General features: G+C 40.8%; 1 protein-coding gene across 1 annotated transcript in view; it reads left to right on the top strand.

The window, feature by feature from the left end:
• znf407 (zinc finger protein 407) overlaps positions 1–20,846 on the top strand; it is a 148,760-nt gene extending 127,914 nt beyond the window's left edge. The window contains exon 10 of the mRNA XM_058053005.1: positions 17,637–20,846. Within this exon, the coding sequence (XP_057908988.1) occupies positions 17,637–18,448 (812 nt within the window). The 3' untranslated portion in view covers positions 18,449–20,846. The remainder of the gene's footprint in view (positions 1–17,636) is intronic.
• Positions 20,847–23,640: the final 2,794 nt, after the last annotated feature.

Genomic DNA, 23,640 nt, shown 5'->3' on the forward strand with positions numbered 1-23,640 from the left:
TTGTCTCTTTTTATTTAGGAGATAAAATCAGTAATTGGTGGTTGATGTATGACTTCCGAGCAGCATTCATTGCAGGTACACATACGTAGTACCACCTCTTTTAATCTGTATGTGCAGTGTGGTTTCACAATAATCTGTTTGTAGCCTAAGAGTTTAATCACAACAGACCGCTGTCCGGTAGTGCAGGTTGTTAGTTAGCTTATTCTCCCTTCACATTGTCTTCTAAATGAATGGAGTCGATCTGTTTGGTCCAGTAACATCAGCACAAAGAACATGTAGTTTTCCTTCATGTGTGTCTCGCACTCACAATTTAAACATATTTTACAGAAAAGCTGATGAGGAGCTTGTTTTAACAACCTCAAGGTCAGCAAGTGAATGCCTGAAGTGGTCCCACCAGCCCTGTCAGTGGCCTCTGTGTATGAGTTTGGATGTGTGTGTGTGTGTGTGTGTGTGTGTGTGTGTGTGTGTGTGCACATCATGTGCATGTGTGTTACACATTGTGGCATTGTCATGGCAAATTTATACCTCACTGTGCACCCTCAATAATTCAATAACAGGAGCCGTGTCTCCTGCCCGGCTCTCGGTGTCATTATAAAGGAGGGCTAAATGCCACCAGAGCTCATTGGCACACATGCATACATTGGTAATGGTAATGGTAATGGTAATGGTTTTATTTCATTTGAACATGCATCAGATTACAATTGAGTGCATCCCATAATCAGTTCACAGTTCCGCATGTCCAAAAGGAGTAGGAAGAAGCAAAGCTTATTAAATCCTACCCCTCCATCTGGTACTTTTACAATCAGTAACTGTTACATTTGTTCACTTCCTGCTTTCCACAATACAGTTTAAGTTTTTTTTTGTTGTTGTTTTTTTTAATAATACACCTTGTACCGAAGTACGAGGTGGTATGACCATACAATGACATAATGGGTACTATAGTAACTGTCAATATAGTGATATACGTATATAGCACATCATGACTGGTTCAAGACTCTTCATCCTTGTATTTAGCAAACATCAACTGCTTGTATTGTTTCTTGAATTGGCTCATCGTTGTGCATTGTTTGATTTCCTTACTCAATCCATTCCATAGTTTGATTCCACATACTGAAATGCTATGGCTTTTTAACGTAGTCCTAGCATATACGTTTACAAATGTACTTCTTCCCTGAGATCTTATTTCTCCTCTCTTGTAGAGAAGTATTGGATCACATTTTTAGCTAATTGGTTATTTTTAGCCTTATGCATTATTTTAGCTGTTTGAAGATGAACTATATCAGCAAGTTGAAGTATTTGTGATTTTAGAAATAAGGAGTTAGTATGTTCTCTGTAGGCAGCATTATGAATTATCCTTACTGACCTTTTTTGCAGTACATTTAATGAGTGAAGATTGCTTTTATAGTTATTACCCCATATTTCCACATACCTTATATTTCTATATTTTAAAATGTGTATATACAGTATTTACAGTATGTGTGGTCTAAGAGTAGGCCCGCCACTGCTGCAGAGACACTCAAACACGGGGCCTCAAACATGCACACGTTGCAGGTCTGTACATTGTATGTATAAAATCGTCATTCCAAGGCATCATGCATCATTTTGCTGTACCCGTATAACACATATTTGTGTTTCATGTATCAATTCAAACAATCCATTTCCAACAATGGAGTGTTTTCTTCCACAATTAAAGCATGACGAGAATCAAAAGTCACTTCCTCCCTTTCCTCACCTCTTTCGTGGCCTTTGGATGTCTCCTCCCTGCGGTGTAAGGCTATTTAAACCCTCACGACCTGTCTCCTTGCTCTGCTTAGCTTTATTCTGGACATCCATAACTCCTATGTAACACAGAGGTCCTTCAATCTCTCCTATCGATCCAGCCCCCTCTATTGCTACGTGCTTCACCCTCTCTCTGACCCATCCTCTACTCCCTCATAGTCCTGTCTATGCACCACACAATGGGCTCCTTATGTGTGTGTGTGTGTACGTGCACGTGAGAGTGTGTTCACCGTTGACCTGAGTGATGAGTGGTGACCCTCTGGCTGGCGCCTGGCGTCCTCCTCACTCCTATTGATTAGATCTGAGGTTTCATACAGTAGCCGCCTCACGTGACGCTGTCATTTACTGTCTCTACGCCGGCGAGGACCTGTTTTGCGAACACACGCATTCATTGCGTCATTTAGGGAACGTGCACGTTAGCGATGAGCTTCATCTTGTTTCCGCTAATTAATGCAACATGGGTTAAAAGGCCGGATAACACACTGCGTGTTTAAACATACACCACGGTAATGTTAATTTAGGGACAAAAGTGTAATGTGAACTGTATCATTTCTCTTATTATAATAATAGGCTGAAGTGCAGAGTTGAAAAACAGGATACAATTGATGTTAATACACTTTCTAACAAATGGCTTTGATGGTGTGGGATTTCTGACTCCTTAATTTCTCATCTTGACAAGTTATTCCCTGTCCCGTCCTCCTTGGCCTTTCCGTCTCTAAACAGTATTTGTGTTTTTGTGCGTCATGCTCAGCCTCTGACACAGTAATGCTCAGGTTAAGTGTAGTTACAGGCTATTATGCAGTACATCGGGGTAAGGATTAAAGTGAACGCTTTCAAATACAGTGTTTGATTTCTCACTGGCTATGGCAGAAAGTATGCACACACACACACACACACACACGTGGAGTACATACTGTATAAACCGACGCACTGTAGTCGGCCACATATGCAGTCAGTCAGTCACAAATCAACATGTCAGTCGGGTTGTTTATTGGGGCTAAAGTCTCCTGATCACCGCTAGTCAGCCTGACTGGCACTCTTATGCTACAGCAGAAATTAAATAACTTCTAATGGCTGGATGTAAATGTTTCACGTTTTATGATATGTGTTAACATCAGCCATTTAGAAGCTGGTAATTTCTTTTGACAATATTCATTTGTGGGAAGCTTTGCACAAAGCGTGGACAGATTTCAGATCAAAGATCAAGTTCACGCATGGAAACAATAAATTTGGAACATCGTTTTTTTAAACTCAATTTAAGAACTGCAGCTTCAAGTGTAGGCTGGTCCAATATTGTGTGGAGATTGTTTTCCTTTGTCTGAATCGGTTCCTTCAAGTGCTCTTCAATATCAATATCGTTTTAGAATATATTGTTAGAATACCGTGTTTCCTGTGTGCTTGAATATTTACAGTTTTTAAATAATATTGACACTTTTTCTGTGTCTGGAGGAGGCGGAGCAAGTGACGTCTACATGGGACCGTCCCACCAGGACGTTCCCGTTCACTGCAGTGCATTGGCTGTTATGCTCTGTGAATTTCTGTTTTCTATTTTTCTGGAACACTTGAGGAGACATAGTAAGCTTGCTCCTATTTCTAGAAGACCATTGGCCTGTTTCCAAATATTTATTTATATATGACAATTTAATGGATGGATGAATGGGTATTTTATGTTGATCAAATAGGTAAAGTTTACATTGACTTAAGTTAAAATAGTGGGGACTGAATGGTAACGTTTTCAATCATAATTTTAGCTAGCACAACAGTATTCATCCGGAAGGGCATCCAGAATTTGAAGGGCTCAAGCCATATCAGTATGCGGATCAAAAATATCCGCTGTGGCGACTCCGTAACCAGGAAAAAAGCCGAAAGAAAGAACCAAATAAACAAACAAACTCAGTGACGCACACTTGCATGTTCCGTTTTCTGAAGATCACACATTGTTTTTGGCCGCAGTCAGAAGTAAATGTCCTATCGCTTTTCTGTCGTGTCATCTTCTCTCTGTGCTCGTCTTGTCCCCTGTCTCTCTGCCAAGCCGGGTTTTAAAGACCGAGGCTAGTTGGGTGGCACAATAACATGGAGGTGATGGATGGAGGGCAGGCGAAAGACTAATTGTTCTCATTAAAGAACAAATAAAAATCAATACTTGAAAAAGTGATTGTGGCAGTAGGACTATTGAAGGGCACTGTAGTTATTGCATAGGAGTGGATTTGGTTAGAATTTCAAGCAGTGGCAAAATGGTAATGGTAATGGTAATGGTTTTATTTCATTTGAACATGCATCAGATTACAATTGAGTGCATCCCATAATCAGTTCACAGTTCCACATGTCCAAAAGGAGTAGGAAGAAGCAAAGTTTATTAAATCCTACCCCTCCATCTGGTACTTTTACAATCAGTAACTGTTACATTTGTTCACTTCCTGCTTTCCATAATACAGTTTAAGTTTTTTTTTTTTTTTTTTAAATAATGTACCTCATACTGAAGTACGAGGTGATATGAGCATCCAATGCCATAATGGGTACCATAGTAAGTGTCAATATAGTGATATATATAGCACATCATGACTGGTTCAAGACTCTTCATCCTTGTATTTAGCAAACATCAACTGCTTGTATTGTTTCTTGAATTGGCTCATCGTTGTGCATTGTTTGATTCCCTTACTCAATCCATTCCATAGTTTGATTCCACATACTGAAATGCTATGGCTTTTTAACGTAGTGCAAAATCACAGTGGAGCTGATCACGTTTGAATTCTAATTTCACTGAAGCGATATTTGAAGAATAAACTATCATGTTCCGATACTCTTGGTCCATTTGGGAACATGGTACACGTAATACGTATGTAATGTACCAAATGTCTCGTACAGAAAAAGGCTTGATTCTGGTTTTGGCACCAATTCCCATCTTTCTACCACAACTGTCTAATTAGGGAGAATTTATCATTTCGAAGAGAAATAATGAAACCTCACAGTTTTGTCCACGCGACTTCGGTGGCCTTAACTGACTCAGTGAGTAGCTTCTGAAATGTTGAACATATGGAAAGACGTATTCTGTGTGACTTTTCAATCAATATTGTGTGGACAATGTCCCCGATATGAATCATTTTCTGCAAAGCCTCTTTGTTTTCACGATACGTGCAAGGTAAATTTAATGCTAAAAGAATGTGAGCAGACGAGCGACAGCGTGCCCTTCAACAGTTTGCTGTGTCAAGTGGTTAATTAGCTCCTTGCTACGTCGGCACTGGTGATCACATTAAGCAAACGTGGACTTCCACGCTGTAAAAAGCCACAATGACTGTTAACTGGAGTAAAATTAATCCATATCTGTGAAATGTACAAAGTGTGCCTTCAAACTGAAACTGAACCAACTTGCTTACCTTTGAGAAACTTAAGTTAGATGCCGAACTCTTAAACGCAATGATTTAATGTTTAATGTACCTCCGAATATTGAGTCCTATAATAGCGAATTTACCCACATTCCAGTCGAGCTCCTGCGTTAATTCTAATTTTCGATTTTTGCACGTTTTCAAAGGTGACATTGCATCATCTAGTTGTATTTACTATTGGAATGCATTTTTTTTTATCCAGAGCTTTTATTTTATTGCAGTCTTTTCTTTCCACAATCTTCATTCTTTATAAATAAGAGAGATTCAATAGATTTATAGGAATAATGTACTAAGGCAAACGTAGTATTTTTCCCCCCTCATCAAGAGAATATATTTAACAAAGACAATTACAAGGTTAATACATCTTAACGTCCTCCTCAGAGACGCCATATATTTGTTCAGGGAGTTTGTGTTTTGGCTTAATTAGCTACAGTATTTTAAAGGTCTTTGTCACACATTCAGTCAAGTCCAAACCATTTCCTGGAAAATAATTCCACACATTTGGAACTACCCTTAATCAAGACTAACACATAAGTAGCCCTCACTTATTTGAACTTTTCTCCACTTCTGCGTTGATAGGTCAAATTCTAACCACTGACCCTTATATCAACATGGCAGCTACATGGGTATAGCAAAGATGGAGCGCTCTGGTTTCTTACTGACAAATGACGGAGTCGATAAACGTATCAGTATAAATGTCTCTGCTGGTGTGTGGGCGTAGACATTTTGCACGGTGGGTGTGAGTATGTGAACCCAGTGTTGTTTCTGATGAACTGTACAGTCCGTAGTTTAAGTCCACATAAACTCTTGTGGTCCGTGTAGAACATTTTTAAAAGTTTACAAACATATTGACCCGAAGCTTATGAACAATAATCACGTCTGGATGATATCAGGATGTTTCAATGGAGGTTTAAATTTCACTTTAGCGCGTTGAAAAAAGTCCCCTTGTCAGGTTGTTAAGAAGTAGACATTAGAAATTCAACAGTGAAGCAAATTGGCAGAGCCACAGAGGGCGGATCGACAGTGAGAAGACAAGCTGGGAAGGAGGTGGAGAGCAGAGGAGGCAGTGTAAAGATGGAGAGATGATGCCGGTGGAGGGAGAAAGAGAGAGAGAGAGAGAGTCTGTGGTTTATATAACATCTTCAGCATGTTCTTTGGCATGCGTCAGGGGGCTGAGGCATCAATCACTCCATCTGTGTAAAATCACGAGCTGACTCCAATATTGCTAAATATTTATACTGTCACATACACACGGGCGTGCAGATGAAAAGAGCCATTCATTAGAGCCTTTTCAGGCCTGTCAGCCTGGAGATGGAGATTAGAGGAGCAACCTCCCGCCGCGCCCGCCTCTCCTCTCACCGAGCTCCTCGACCCTATATACCGTGTATACAGCCCCCTTGATAATAAATATCTCTTGTGTGTCCGATAGTCGGCTGGATCGAGGTCCAATTTACATGAATCTGTGAAACTGTGTAACACCATCCGGTGTTATGTGTCTATGAATGATAATGGAAGAGCTATGAAAGAGTCGCACGGATGCTATGACTTTAGTCCATGACCAACATTCCTTCTAAGTGCGCCCGATCAGAACTATATTCTTGCTTACGTGAACTTTATTGTACCGTCTAGCATTTGGTACGATCATCATGGCGCACACTGCAATGTGTCTCCCTTAAACCATTCCCTCTGCAACCCGTGTTGACTTGGAACCTTTACATTACAGTCCTATTATAGACTAACAATTCTTGTACTTTGCTTCAAGTTCGTTCATGACTTCAATTGTGTTTGTCATGTTCTTTATCAAAGTAATGGCACTAGCCACAGAACCCATGTTGGTCATGGTTCTGTATGCGTCCTATATGAACAAATATAGGACGCCCTGGAGTCTATCTATGATGTCTGGAAAGGAAAAGAACCACTATCTGTTCTTTACAGAGACTTAGTCACCAATCCATGGATGCTTTGTCAGGTAGGGTTCTCGGTACCGACTTCACGCAGTTTGTTAGGTAAACTGTTTGACTGTACGAAAATCAAGAAAGTGCACAAAAACCAACACATTTTGGCAGTAATTTCACAAGTATGGTAAGGTTGGAGTCGTCCTGCTATAAATGTAAATTTATAACTTCCGATGTGTATGAATTTGTCTTCTCTACTCGCATTATTATTTCCTGAACAACCCTTTTTGTGGTTCTGTCTGCTTTTGGCATAAGTGTTGTAAAATGCCTAATACAAAACAAAACAGTTCACGTTGCGATGCTCATTGAATTCTGCTGACATCTATTCTAGAGGTTCCGACACTGAATTTTTGCTGACATAGATGATTCCGCAAAATGTGGATCAAATGTTGTAGTTGTAATTCTGAAGCTCCATTGTATGTCTGGAGTAACGGTACTAGCGCTAGTAAATATTCATGTCAGAAAGATGTGAACAAGGATGAGTTATTTTCAGTAATTGGGGAAAAAAAACATTCTATCACTGATTAGTGTTTCTCAGCTTCATACTGGTGAGCATTCTGCTTTCCTCGCTCTCGTCGCTCTTTGTTTATTCTCTTTCTCTTATAGCTCAATCCTTTTTATTTTGAAATTTGGTAGCTTTCTGAAGTCATTATGTTCCGATTATTCATTTCATATGCCTTGATGGACTGCAGATCACTGTAAGGGCCAGGCCTTGGCAACAAAGAGACTGTTCACACTGTAATTACAAGAATGGGGGAAATTTCATTTTGATTAGCGAAAAAGCTTTTATTCTCAAACTCACATCCATAATTAATCATTAAATCATGTGCGAGTGAGTGAGAGGGATAGATAGGGAGGCCGAGTGAATGGGAGATGGAGGGATGGATGGTGTTGGGGGGGGGGTGAATGTAGCAATAGAGAGAAAGGGAAAAGACATGTAATTATCTGCACAAGTTCGACATCCCTAGTAAATCCACTGAGCCGTCTGACATGGCTAATTAAAGGAGCAATCAAAGGTCCACCTCCCGAGATTTTGAGAGAAAAAACGAGAGGGGAGAAGAAGGAAACAGGCCTGAGAACTAGAAGGAATTTTTAATAGGGAGAGGAGAGGAAAATGATCTTGGTTATCATTTCATATGTCAAATGTTGTATTCCTTTCATAGATAAGGCTTTTATATTCTATTTTTTTTTTTTCCTCAATGCTTTTATTTGGCCATCACACTGATCAGTTGTGACCTTCATCTGTGAGGAGCGAATGGCAAAGATTTACAGCATCAAGGAAATAACCAGCACATCAAGCAGTATTACGTTGCTCATATATGATTGGCTGAAATCATGCTTCTTCTGATGCATTTAGAGGCCGCGATATCAGCGATATAAACCCTGCCATCATAAATTGTCCTCTGACAAAAAGCCCACATTATCAAACTGCAACTTTTGTTTTATTTTCATTCATGGCCAAAAGTCTGTAGATCATGGGTCTCAAACTCGCGGCCCGCGGGCCAAATGAGGCCCGCAAGATGCTAGTTTGAGGCCCCCACCTTGATACCAAAGCTTAAAGCTGTGTGCACACCGGACACAATTAACATGATTTTGCCCCGCCCATACTTACTGTTACCCTACCCTGTTACCCCACCCTGTTTTGCTTTGGATTAGCAATGAAGCTAACGGCTTATGACGCTGGGTACAAATAAATGCAGGAAATGATTTGGAATCAAACGGAAAATACACGTCAAGATAAAGCATCTCATCAAACATGTTGTTAAAGTTACGACGCTGCTCCCAGATGGAAGTGAGTACGATGCTAACTTGCTAATTGGGTAAAATTATTAAGTTTCATTGGTGTTCATGTTAAAGGTTAAATAACTGTTAATACTGTACATTTGAAGCTGAAAAAAATAATTTTTCTACCAACTGTATGTGGTTTCTTACGTTTTTCTTATTTGCTGTTTTATTATTATTTTACTTATTTATTACTGATTGATTGATTTATTGTCTTTATTATTAATTTGTTTATTTTTTTTATCTTATTTTGTGTATAGAAAAATAAAAATTAAGATATTTGAGAACTGTGGAATGTTTTATTAGATATTTTGGTGTGGAAAACCGGAACCAAAGTACTGAAAAAGTGTAGGGTATAGCAGAAGCAAAAGCATTGAAGATAGTTTTTTTATTGATTTTTTTTCCAGTTTTTAATAAATGCGTTTTTTGTTTTTTTTTTGAAAACCTGATGTGGCCCGGCTTCACCCAGAACCCTAGCTCCGGTGGCCCCCAGGTAAATTGAGTTTGAGACCCCTGCTGTAGATCGACCATTTCAGTCGTAGGTGCCATGCTCTTGAATTTTGTGGAATTTTTCGGAAAAGTAATTCACCGGATACGCCGCAAAGACTTACTGGGGTAAACCCGTTTCAACCGTATCCCATACCGCAATACTCAGTTGAGTACCGAAAAACGGTCTCTGACATTGTTTTTTTATTTGTAGTTGTCTTTTTTCTTTCTTCAACATCACTGACCTGACCCTGAGGGGGGGATGGAGTTTGAGTTATTGTGGACTAGATTATACTGGGTCATCCACTGTCAGCAGAAAAAGAGCTGAGAGCAGGACACTGACCCCCCCTGACCACTGTTAGTGTGTGTGTGCGTGCATCCAACCCCCTTTTGAGCCCTCTTCACCTCCATTGGTAGACTGCAATATTTCTTTGTCTTGGCTTAAAGACGTGTTTATTTCTTACATAGCTCTGTACTGTATCACTGTGCTTCCGTTTGTATCTCCGAGTACAATTTGAAATAGACATATTCAATTATGTTATATCGTTAGCATATACGGTTATGTTTCTGCCATCGGGTGTGTAGGCCTCATCGGGATAGCTGCATTGGCTGAGTGAAGAATACAACATGATACCAGCATTGCAAAATCGTGATTTACTTGACTACAGTGTCTAGTCATTCAACCATCAAGGCTAATCAATCACGTTTGTCAGTACAAATTAGTAGAAATAGGCCCAAGAAACAACTACTGGCTTCCACGAGTTACCTTATTAACGTGTCACACTAGGCTAGGCCTTTCCAACCATGCCAGACTTGGGCACGATTCCTTCTCCTAGCCCCCGTTGGCCAGTGCTCACATGGCGTATTAGTGCTTTGGTTCATTTGCTAGGTTTTTTTTGTGGATTATTTTGAGTTGTGTTTTTTTTTTTATTATTGTGCATGACGGTGGTTATCGTCATCGGATGGGCAATCATGCTCAAATGTACTCCCAAAGTTTTGCGGGGGTGCTGGAGCCTATCCCAGCTGTCTTCGGGGCAATCACAGGGCACATATAGACAAACAACCATTCACACTCACATTCATACCTATGGACAATTTGGAGTTGCTAATTACCCTAGCATGTTTTTGGAATGTGGGAGGAAACCGGAGTACCCGGAGAAAACCCATGCATGGGGAGAACACGCAAACTCCACTCGCCAGCCAATCACAGGGCACATATAGACAAACAACCATTCACCATGGACAATTTGGAGAGGCTAATTAACCTAGCATGTTTTTTTTTTGGAATGTGAGCGGAAACCGGAGTACCTGGAGAAAACCCACGCATGCATGGGGAGAACATGCAAACTCCACTCACCAGCCAATCACAGGGCACATATAGACAAACAACCATTCACACTCACATTCATACCTATGGACAATTTGGAGTGGCCAATTAACCTAGCATGTTTTTTTTTTTTTGGAATGTGGGCGGAAACCGGAGTACCCTGAGAAAACCCACGCATGCATGGGGAGAACACGCAAACTCCACTCGCCAGCCAATCACACGGCACATATAGACAAACAACCATTCACACTCACATTTATAAATCAAATTAATACAATTTGGAGTCGCCAATTAACCTATAAGCATGTTTTTGGAATGTGGGAGACCTGGAGAAAACCCACGGGGAGAACATGCAAACTCCAAACAAAGATGGCCGAGGGTGGAATCGAACCCTGGTCTCCTAGCTGTGAGGTCTGCGTGCTAACCACTCGACCGCCGTGCCGCCCTACTCCCAAACATGACGTGATTTTATAGACTATTTTCAATATTGCTCAAAAGTGACATCCTCATTAAGAAAAGGGCGAGGGCTAAACATCCGAGTTTGTTTACATATTGTTTTAAACTCGGCCTTTGGCTACATGGGTGTTGCAGTCCTTAAGACCCCTATGTCAGTCAGTGCCCTCATTGTCTTTTTTGGTTTAGTTTGTCCTTGGAATGGGTAGAATGAGTTTCCAGCTCTCCCTCTGCCCTGTCCACCTGCTGTCAATCTGGCTGCTGTATAATTGGCTGTTTTTTGGTCCACCGGCCTGTCCTCCATGGTGTTGATTCATGGCGTTTGTAAAGGTGACAGTAGCGGTTGTCCCTACCAGACAAAGTAGCGCCATCACTAGCTAGACCTCAGTTGACCCTCTAGCTTTTGCACAATCACACACACACACACACACACACACACAGGCATTGGCACAAAGGAAACACATGCTGCTTTGCCTGAGGCCTCATGAGTGGAGAGAAAAGACGTCAGTTAAGGTCATCTCGTACAAAGCTGGACCAAAGAAACACAAATTAAACACATTAAAGTGAACACAAACACACAATAAAGGGAATAATAACCACTTGCATGTAATCTGTATGCAGTTAGATTCAACACAGAAACTAAAAAGTGTGACATATTCAGTAGACGTGGTCATTAAAGCACAAAAATGTACAGTACACAAGGCAGAGCAAATAATTACTTTATGGCATTATTTATTTACAAAGTCCTATTATAAATTCCACAGAAAAAATGTATAAAGCTTCTTCACCTTGAATTTTTTTAAACTAATAAATGTATTTAAATAAATTTAAAATATTAATTTCATGCAATTAACAGCATTTTTAAGCTGATAACTCATAATAATAAGGTTCTCAACATTCCCTGGGTAGATAAAGTATCATTTGGTTCACTAGCTGTTGTGCAAATTTACCTTGATTTACCTTGATACCTTGTACAGGATGTGTTTTGTGCAAAACCAGGTACGATTTAATTTGCATGTTGTTCTGAGCTGATGTGTGTTACAGCAGCTGTAATTGGTTGTGTGTGTGTGTGTGTGTGTATGTGCGTGCGCTAGTGTCTCAGTGTTAAGGTTAATTTCTTTAACTGTTGGTAAGTGCTGTCTGACCGCTCCCTCGGCGACCTCTCTGAGCTGAAGTAATGCCACTTAGAGGCCCCAGACCCTCGCTACCGGCCAGCTCATTGATCCAATGATCAATAATTGAAAGCGGGGATGCTAACACAGAGACTATTGTAAGGTGTCCAAGGATCTTAACTCAGCCGTGAAAATATTCCAGTGCAAATATCACTTAAGGGTCTTAAAAGTGATATTAGAGGCATCCTCAACAAAGTCAACTTTGAGTTTTCCGACCAATTACTATCGCTTGATCTTGGTAATGGTAATGGTAATGGTAATGGTAATGGTAATGGTTTTATTTCATTTGAACATGCATCAGATTACAATTGAATGCATCACATAATCAGTTCATAGTTCAACATGTCCAAAAGGAGTAGGAAGAAGCAAAGCTTATTAAATCCTACCCCTCCATCTGGTACTTTTACAATCAGTAACTGTTACATTTGTTCACTTCCTGCTTTCCTAATATAGTTTAAGTTTTTTTGTTTGTTTTTGTTTAGTTTTTTTTTAATGTTTTGTCACATACCGAAGTAGGAGGTGATATGAGCATCCAATGACATAATGTGTACCATAGTAAGTGTCAATATAGTGATATATATAGCACATCATGACTGGTTCAAGACTCTTCATCCTTGTATTTAGCAAACATCAACTGCTTGTATTGTTTCTTGAATTGGCTCATCGTTGTGCATTGTTTGATTCCCTTACTCAATCCATTCCATAGTTTGATTCCACATACTGAAATGCTATGGCTTTTTAACGTACTAGTCCTAGCATAGAAGTGTTTCAAATGTACTTCTTCCCTGAGATCATATTTCTCCTCTCTTGTAGAGAAGTATTGGATGACATTTTTAGCTAATTGGTTATTTTTAGCCTTATGCATTATTTTAGCCTTTTGAAGATGAACTATATCAGCAAGTTGAAGTATTTGTGATTTTAGAAATAAGGAGTTAGTATGTTCTCTGTAGGCGGCATTATGAATTATCCTTACTGACCTTTTTTGCAGTACATTTAGCGAGTGAAGATTGCTTTTATAGTTATTAGCCCATATTTCCACACAATAAGAGCAATAAAGAGTGTGGAGTGATTTCTGATTGAGAACAAATTTTGCTTTGTTCAATATTGAAATATTTCTTTCTTTATTTTCCTTCACAGCAGAACTAAAAATAAAGATAGACTTCAAGTCATTAGTAGATGTTACTTCCCATAGTGTGTGTGTGTGTGTGTGTGTGTGTGTGTGTGTTGATTGCTGGGTTGGTGACACACCTGTAAGGTGCATCCCAGGTGTGCTGGATTGGCATCAGGTGAGACTGGCATAAAGAGGCAGACGACGATCAGCCTCTGTCAGTCATTGTTGTTGTTGTGTGACCTTTGTGTTGTGTCTGTCCAACCATTTTGGGTTTTTATAGTTTTGTGTTCATTGCTTTGTGTGTTTAGTATGTTTAGTTTCCCTGGAGAGGTGTACTCGCTCTCACTGTTTGCTTTTGTTTTTGATTTTTGGGTTAGCGTTTGCAAAATTGAGCTGTTTGGTGTATAGAAACCGATGTAATTTTGTATCACAATAAAAAGTGTATACAATTCCACCTCCAATGACATGCATGTATTTCACACCAAATCCACACCTTTTGGTTTGTAATAGGACCATTTGATCTACCTTTAATTTATTTCTACCACCCTTAAGACAAAGAAAGCATATGAGCTCTACCTTAAAGCGAAGAATCCATTAAATGTTGGACTGACACATCATCGGAAATCACCTCTCCACAGGTGCAGGTAGTCACCGATGAATGTGGAAAATAGGAAAAGATTTTTGTCATCTGAAATCAAAATGGAATCTCCAACCGTCTCTGCTACCTTTTCTACCCCCGTTTTTTTTTTCTTCACTGCTCAGCGAGCTGCCATCTTATTTCACATCTCAGTCAATAAAGCAGCCGTCTTCGATCTCCCCCTCTCTCTCATCCTCTCTAGTACTTCCTGTTAAAGGAATCAGTCACTCAGAACACTCGGAACACATATTAAACAGGCATCAACCTCTCGCCAGGGCCAAATCATGCTGTTCAAATGTTGTTCTTCCACCGGGAGCACAGGACAGCACCAGAGATGGGATGTGCAACATTAACTTGATTCACGGCCGCGGCGACTGAGTGACACTCCATAAACCTCAGCGGGCTGCCACTGGGACCCGCCAACAGCACCCCGTGGCTAATGTGACACACACTAGCAACACATAGCCTCGGTACCCCCACGACACCCCCACATAAGTACGCACACAACCTCATACAGGGACTTCTTGTACTAATAGAGACATGAATCTAATATCCATCTGACACTAATGTTTGACACACATGTATTCTACATACAGTATGGGAGATTCATAAACACATACTGGGTCTGTACGCTAGCAAAACTGGGATTTATTGAGCATGACTGCATGTTGACGGGTCCTTGTTCGGGTAGGGTAATTGCACAGCCTCTGGGTTATCATCCTCGCCAACCAAGCCATTATGTTGGCATAAGGCACTTCCAATCAAACTGCTCTATCCGGTCAATACACTGGATTATATAGAAAGAAGTATACCGGATGTGCATCAAATATGGAATAGCTAAGACTTGGATTGGTTTGTTAAAGGCAATATTGTACATTGCATCATTCCACGGAATCGAGTACCCAAACATCCTACCGATAAGTTCCATTGATCACTATTTTTGCCTTTTAGTTAAGAACTAAAAACACTTCTATGCTAGGACTACGTTAAAAAGCCATAGCATTTCAGTATGTGGAATCAAACTATGGAATGGATTGAGTAAGGAAATCAAACAATGCACAACGATGAGCCAATTCAAGAAACAATACAAGCAGTTGATGTTTGCTAAATACAAGGATGAAGAGTCTTGAACCAGTCATGATGTGCTATATATATCACTATATTGACACTTACTATGGTACCCATTATGGCATTGGATGCTCATATCACCTCGTACTTCGGTATGGGACAAAAAATAAATTATACAAATTTAAATGAAAAAAATTTAAAAATTATATTAGGAAAGCAGGAAGTGAACAAATGTAACAGTTACTGATTATAAAAGTACCAGAGGTACCCATTATAACATTGGATGGTCATATCACCTCGTACTTCGGTACGAGACAAAAAATAAATTATAAAAATTAAAATTTAAAAAATTTAAAAATTATATTAGGAAAGCAGGAAGTGAACAAATGTAACAGTTAGTGATTGTAAAAGTACCAGATGGAGGGGTAGGATTTAATAAGCTTTGCTTCTTCCTACTCCTTTTGGACATGTGGAACTGTGAACTGATTATGGGATGCACTCAATTGTAATCTGATGCATGTTCAAATGAAATAAAACCATTACCATTGTTTTCTGCACGTAATAATTTATAAATGTATTTTTTGTTCATTTTTGAGAGTCTACAACCGATTCATTGGATTGACATTATTTCCTATACGTAAAAATTGCCTCAGTTTTCTTACGATTTGGTTTTAGACATCTTCGAAAAAATTCATGACAAAAACCGAGGTTCCGCCATCCACGCACCTTTTTTATCCAAATGTGCTCCAATCTGTAATCCATATGAGCCATTCTGTTAACTCATAAAAATAAGGTGTATGTTTTGTAATTATGGCGCTAATGTATTTTTGGCATCATAAAAAATGCTACTCAGTGTTCTGCAAAGATATTTAAAGACAAATCTGACTTTCTGATCACATTGTCACCTTTGGTGCTGGACATGAAATGTCTGGGGGAGATAAGAATATCAGTGATGGATGATTTTGTCCCTCTGTGCACTGGGAGATCTCTGATGTCTGAACATTAAATCTTCAACCTCCAAAATGTCAACTTTACCAGAGCGTCCATATAAAACAAATGTTTTTTTCCCCTTCAAACTCGTGTTTTGTTTCATTTTCTGAGTTTTTAAGGGAGGTTCTTGCCTTGTTTGTAACATTCATGCAGCAAGTTAATCTGCACAAAGATGCTTAGGCAAGTGGCAGGACAAGACTCTGACTGTATGATAAAAATACTGTAAGGTATTTGTCTGACTGTATGGTAAAAATATCAGTTTTCAATGTTATTTATTGCTGTAAAATGTTATTTTGTAAAAAAAACTGCAGTTTTTAGTGGTTAATGATGCAGCTCAAGTCAAAACACTGTAAATAGTCTTAGTTAACGCATTGATGGATTGTGTATTTGATGTGTTTTGATTACCGTATTTTCTGGACTATAAGTTGCTCCGGAGTATAAGTCGAACAAGGCCAAAAATTGCATAATTAGGTAGAAAAAAAACATACATAAGTCGCATTTTTTGCGGGTAATTTATTTTACGATCTACTTGACCAAAACAGACATTACGTCTTTTTTGAAGGCAAGTTCTAACAATAAAAGAATAAAGAACAATAGGTGTAAGATATGCTAACACAATTGTTATTCAGCTACACAAAAAATAAACATGAACAGAAAAGCTGTCCAGTGTTTATGTAACATGAACAGTTTTTTTCATTTATAAGTCGCTCTGGAGTATAAGTGGCAGGAACAGCCAACCTATGAAAAAGAAGTGTGATTTATAGTCCGGAAAATACGGTAATTTGTTGACAATTGTAACTTTTATTTCAGCATTAAAGTCAAACATTCAAACAGCATCAACTTGACCTTGAATGCGGCATCCAGTAATCCCTCGTTTATTGTGGTTCATTGATCGTTGACCCGACCGTGATAAGCAAATTTCCACAAAGCAGGATTTGATATGTCGCTACCGACGTCACATTTGGCGACTTTCTTCTTTCAAGCCATGGCCGTCTGTATTTTTTACGCTAGTAGGGTGGAAATGTTTGGGGAATAGCCTCCTTCAGCCATCATGCAGCCTGCAGGGTGATGCTGAGCATAACCTGACCTTCTCTTTCTGTGATACCGCAAGAAGGGAGAACGGCATACCAGGACATTTTAGTGTTTTTTGGCACTTCTTCCTACGGCGATATACCTTTTTGAAATTGCTAACAGAGCCAGCCGTTTCTCAAACAATGGCATTTTAACACTGTTCCTATCACCTTGGTAACACCATGGCAACCTTCCATCCAAGAGGATGCAGCGTGGCTCAATTAGCACCCGGCTCGGTGCGCTATGCTCTTCTGGCAGACTAATTCCCTAAACCAAAACGTGACACCAAAATAGAAACGCTAACCCGCCTGAATGCTGTAAAAAGATTGCAGTTTGTGTTTGCTTGCTTTATTTCAATATCAATATAATCAATATCATTCTACAAGATAATGTGACTTTCTTTGTGTGTTTTCCTTCCTCAGGTATTGTGTCCAAGTCCTTTGAGTGCCGCCTTAAGGGCCTTGGGGCTTCTTTTGTGGAGACGGAGGCTCTGGACGCCTCTGTGGGCAGGAAGATTAGCGACGAAGGGCCGGTCCAGCAAGTCATCATCATCCAAGGCTACAGCGAGGAAGAGGTGGCCATCGACCAGACCCTGGAGGAGTCTGCTGCCGCCACCCTGCAGACCTTGGCCATGGCCGGCCAGGTAGCAGAGGTGCTCCACATCACAGAAGACGGAGAAGTCATTGCCTCGGGTAGGGAAGTGGCGTCCACGGGGGCTCAACTTGCCGGAGGGAGCGCCCAGTATGTCGTGCTGGCGGCAGGCGAGGCCGGCAATCAGCTCCAGACTGTCGCTAGAGGAGGATCAGGAGGAGTAGGAGCCTCGGAGACTGCAGGACAAAGTCATATTTTATCCGAGTCGTCCACAGCTCTGGATGCTCTTCTCAGCGCCGTCAGTAAAATGGGCCATCAGGAGAAAATGCAAGGAGAGGCATCTGTCGTCCACAAGGTCGCAACCCCCGGGACGGAGGAGTCTGTGCGGATCGAAGAGCAGCCCGTGGTCAAAGAGGAAGAGGAGGTGCAGGTCATTAACCAGAAAGGTCAGGAGGACATGCAGGACCTGCTGAAAATGGCAGCTTCCAGGATGATGAAGGAAGGTCTCACCCAGGTGATCGTCAACAACGAGGGCACCCACTACATCGTTACGGAGCTGGACAACTGCACCCTGCAGGTGGAGGAGGGCGTCTATGAAGAAGCAGAAGAGCAGGCTGAAGACCAGCAGGATGACGACCCCTAACCGAACAAGGAACGTTTATCCTTACAGTTCTATATCCAGAAAGGCCGGAATGTCGAGAAAAGGTTTAATGTTGATCGAAAATCAAAATTCCCACCAATGTGACACTCTGTCTCTCTAGAGACGTAACTACGAATTTATTAAAAATGTCTGTCCCGACCGCCATTAAGGATGAAGATGACATCGGATCGTAACGACAACAACGAGGAGTCCATCAATAATCTTTCTGGCTAAAACTAAACGGATTCCTGTTGGTCAAACAATATCGGGCAAACTGGGTTGTCCTCTCTGCAAGCACCCACCCACCCACTCAGTCAGGACATGTCACGTTCAAAGACGGTCGGAAATCACAAGATTCTTAACATGCCTGTACACTACCAGGTTGCTGATCCTATGAAAGCGACAGTAATAACAGCGTCGTGTAGCGGTCTTATTATGGACATGGAAAAGTTGGTTTTATTTTATTGCCGTTTATTCATTCATTCATTTATTTTGTACCGCTTATCCTGACGAGGGTTGCGGGGATGGGTGCTGGAGCCTATCCCAGCTGTCTTCATCCGAGAGGCGCGGCACACCCTGGACTGGTCGCCAGTTATTGGCGTTTATTCATTCATTCATTTTCTACCGCTTTTCCTCACAAGGGTTGTGGGCGGTGCTGGAGCCTATCCCAGCCGTCTTCGGCCGAGAGGCGCAGCACACCCTGGACTGGTCGCCAGTTATTGGCGTTTATTAATTCATTCATTTTCTACCGCTTATCCTAACAAGGGTTGTGGGCGGTGCTGGAGCCTATCCCAGCTGTCTTCGGCCAAGAGGCGCGGCGCACCCTGGACTGGTCGCCAGTTATTGGCGTTTATTAATTCATTCATTTTCTACCGCTTTTCCTCACAAGGGTTGCGGGGAGGGGTGCTGGAGCCTATCCCAGCTGTCTTCATCCGAGAGGCGCGGCACACCCTTGACTGGTCGCCAGTTATTGGCGTTTATTTTCATTTATTTGTGCAGTGAGTGACTTAGGAGTTTATCAGAATTTAGCTGTAAGATCCGACACGAAAAGCGCCAAAACTCGAATATCTCGGAATGGAATTTTCGATATTTGTGACTTGAGATCCTCCTGTAATAAATGGGTATTGGGTAATTATTAAATATTTGAAGCGCTCGTATTGACGATGGTGTCGAACCATTGGCTTTTCATTATATAGTGATTTAGTTTCCTATGGTCCTTTAGCTACAGTAGCCTAGCGTACACAACAGGAAGGAGAATTATGTGTAAGATGAAGGCTTTATTAATGCTATGGAAAAACATATGCAATTACCGTCACAATTGTAATCATGATTAAGTATATCATGTATTTTTTTTTTTGGTCTGTTATGGTTTTAACATTACTTCAAGCTATCTATGTTTCTTATTTTATTCTTTGTAGTTATTAGCATACGATTAGGCCCAAAGCCTTGTTTGGCATCGAAATCCTATATTTGCTGTACGCGTCTCTCGTGCTACATTATGCAAGCGGTTATCTGTGAGCTCGCCATGTTATAAATTCATTTTCATTTCTAACAATAAACATTAAAGCCCCTTTTTAGCAAGTGTGTCCGTAGGTTTTCATCGTCTTTCTGACACTTTATTGTCGTGTTTGCTGTGATTGTTGTCATTTCGGCATCAACGCCGCATTTATGTTCACGGCACAGCGCCGTCCAATGAGAAAGCTCCATGCGCATACGTGCATTAACTGATAGCTCCCATCATGCTTTCTGATCACTAACATAGTCATTATCATCACCATTATCATTATCACCACCATGATCACCATCACCCTAATCGCCATCCTCTCTTCCTTTTCCCCCCATCAGGCCTATTCCCTTCATTGCATATAACACACTCATCGTTTCTCTCCGACCCCCCCACACACACAAAACCCCTCAGTATTTGGCACCGGAGGGAGAATCAATATTCATTTAGGCCGCTACACAGGCCTGCAGTTTCTGATGGAGTGAGTGGGAGAGCAGTATGACGGCTGCAAGCACAATGGCTAAAAGTAGAGGGAGAAAGCACTCACACACTACTAGGGCATCAAAAGATCATCCCTTTAACACATGCACACACACACACACACACGCACACACACACACGGCGAGTGTGAGTGAGAAGGTGGGCTGAGAGAAAGTGGTGGACGAGTGGGCAGGAGAAATGAGAGCATTGCAGATGGATGTTGAGAGAGGTGAGGCCACGGAGAAGTGGAAGAGCAGCGAAGCCCACAAACACGCAAAGAGAAGCAGCAATTTCACATAACACCTGTCTGCCTTTTTAGCCCGTCTTGGTCTCCGGTTTGCACAACACTTTGCTTTTTTTTCATTGCATTTTTTTTTTTTTTGGCCTGTGAATTTTCGGAGGTCACTTTCTATGTTTGAGCACCCATGCGCGTTTCTAAACTGGATCCAATATTCGTATTAATTCATTCATTCATTTTCTACCGCTTATCCTTAGACTGTCGGAAATCACAAGATTCTTAATCAGGTTGCTGATCCTGTGAAAGCAACAGTAATAACAGCATAGTGTAGTGGTTATTATTATTATTATTATTATTATTATTATTATTATTATTATTATTGACATGACAAGGTTGCTTTTATTTTATTGGTGTTTGTTCATTCATTCATTCATTTTCTACTGAATTGAACCCTGGTCTCCTCGCTGTGACGTCTGTGCGCTAACCACTCGACCGCTGTGCAACCAAGTAGGATTCATTAATTCATTCATTTTCTACCGCTTTTCCTCACCAGAGTCGCAGGGGTGCTGGAACCTATCCCAGCTGTCTTCAGGCGAGAGGCGGGGTACACCCTGGACTGGTGGCCAGCCAATCACAGGGCACATATTGACAAACAACCATTCACACTCTCATTCATATCTATGGACACATCCCATTAATACCTGGCAGGGGACATTTTCATTTGTGCATAGTGCATAAAAAATAGTGGCACTTACAGAAATGTCAGTAATAACAGTTGTGATGATTGGACACCACATGATTTTTAGATATCAATACGTAATTAACTTCATGATTCATTCATTCATTTTCTACCGCTTATCCTCACGAGGGTCGCAGGGGGTGCTGGAACCTATCCCAGCTGTCTTAAGGTGACAGTACCCCCCTGACGAGTCACCAGCCAATCACAGGGCACACATAGACAAACAACCATTCACACTCACATTCATACCTATGGACAATTTGGAGTCGCTAATTAACCTAGCATGTTTCTGGAATGTGGGAGGAAACCGGAGTCGAACCCACGCATGCACGGGGAGAACATGCAAACTCCACACAGAGATGCCCAAGGGTGGAATTGAACCCTGGTTCTCATAGATGTGAGGTCTGTGAGCTAACCACTCTTCCACCGTGCATCCCCAATGTTCGCCATAACGACATAACCATATGAAATTTAAGCCCCATATAAACACGAGTGGGTGACACAAGCCCCCACTGGTGGAAAATTGGAGCAAAAGTGAATGAGGAGCGAATGAAGGTTATCGCCCTCCTCAAACTTTGTGTTGATGTTCCTGCTGTAAATATGGACGCCGTTCTGTTTTCTCCGCTCAGACATGATTGTCCATCCTCCCTGCTTGTGTATCTCCCTAATCAGTGCAGGATGTCTCGTTATTAACTGCAGCAGGCCACTCGTGTGACATGGAGGAGGGAGAAATTAGCAGCTGTCACCCAGTGATGAGTTAATTTCCTGACAGGCTTTCTGCTGCAGATGACCAGACGGCTGATGGAAACCTGCCGCTGAAGTTTAATTGGAGAGCAGGGAAAGGGCAGTGTGGCTAGGAGGCGGGGGGGTAGTTGGGTGGGGGGTGGGGGGGCATCATGGCTGGAGAGATGAGGGTGACAACGTGCAGGCAAGGCTGGAAATGATGCACAGTTTAAGTATTAGATTACGTTCAAGGATGAATGATAAGGAAGAGGCCACTTTGTTTATATTTGTAAATAGTAGCTAGACCTCCTCCAAGGCTCAACTGATTATTATATGAAATTATTATATAATTATATTTATGTGTTATATAAATATATTTATAATTATTTTTATATATTAATAATATATTTATTATTAATAATATTATTGTTAATATAATATATAAATGATTTTATATTATAATTATTATTATAATTATATGAAAATCTGTTTTTGTTTTCAATTCCGGGGTGACGACCGAGTATTCTACTGAAACTCAAATAGCAAAAACAAATAACTTCCTCTATCTGCTGCATGTCGGTCACAAATAAATCAGCTCTAAGATACAGCTGTTTTCCTGGTATTTTTGGGGAGGGGGCTTAAAAGTGAAAGCACGTATTGTTCTGAGTCTCAGCTAAGTGCAATCAGAAAATATCATTCACTTTCGTACTGATGCAAATATTCTTCCGTTAATCGATTTTTCAGAGTAAAGTACGTCATTGAAGTGTGCAGGTGTACCTAATGCTGTGGCCTAATGATAATGCTTTTATTTCATTTGAACATGCATCAGATTACAATTGAATGCATCACATAATCAGTTCACAGTTCCACATGTCCAAAAGGAGTAGGAAGAAGCAAAGCTTATTAAATCCTACCCCTCCATCTGGTACTTTTACAATCAGTAACTGTTACATTTGTTCACTTCCTGCTTTTCTAATATAATTTTTTATTTTTTTTAATTTAAATTTTTATAATTTACAATTTATTTTTTGTCCCGTACCGAAGTACGAGGTGTTATGACCATTCAGTAATTGTTACATTTGTTCACTTCCTGCTTTCCATAAAACAGTTTAAGGTTTTTTTTTGTTTTTTGGGGTTTTTTTTATTTTTGTTTTTTTTAATGACATCATAATTGATATTAAAAATGATCCACATACGGAATGTGTGCTTATTGGGTGGTTTGGCGTAAGGTTCCCATTTTGGCACCGGTGTTGAGACTATAAATAGCTTCCATCGTCATCTGGTCAGAACTAAGAGAATGCGGTACAATATGGCGGGTAAGTCGCACACACAAAGAAACACTAAGTTGCTCTCCCTCCTGCAGGCAACTCTCATCACTCTCCTGGGGACAAGTGAGGGGGGGCGGCAGTGAGGATGTGGGGTGTGGGGGGGGTTCTCTTTCGCTCTGTTTCTCTGAGTATGATAAATATAGCAATTGTGTTTAGTCGCCATCAATAGAAAACATATCAGCC

This window comes from Doryrhamphus excisus, chromosome 17, assembly GCF_030265055.1.
Source record: "Doryrhamphus excisus isolate RoL2022-K1 chromosome 17, RoL_Dexc_1.0, whole genome shotgun sequence".
Taxonomy (NCBI): domain Eukaryota; kingdom Metazoa; phylum Chordata; class Actinopteri; order Syngnathiformes; family Syngnathidae; genus Doryrhamphus; species Doryrhamphus excisus.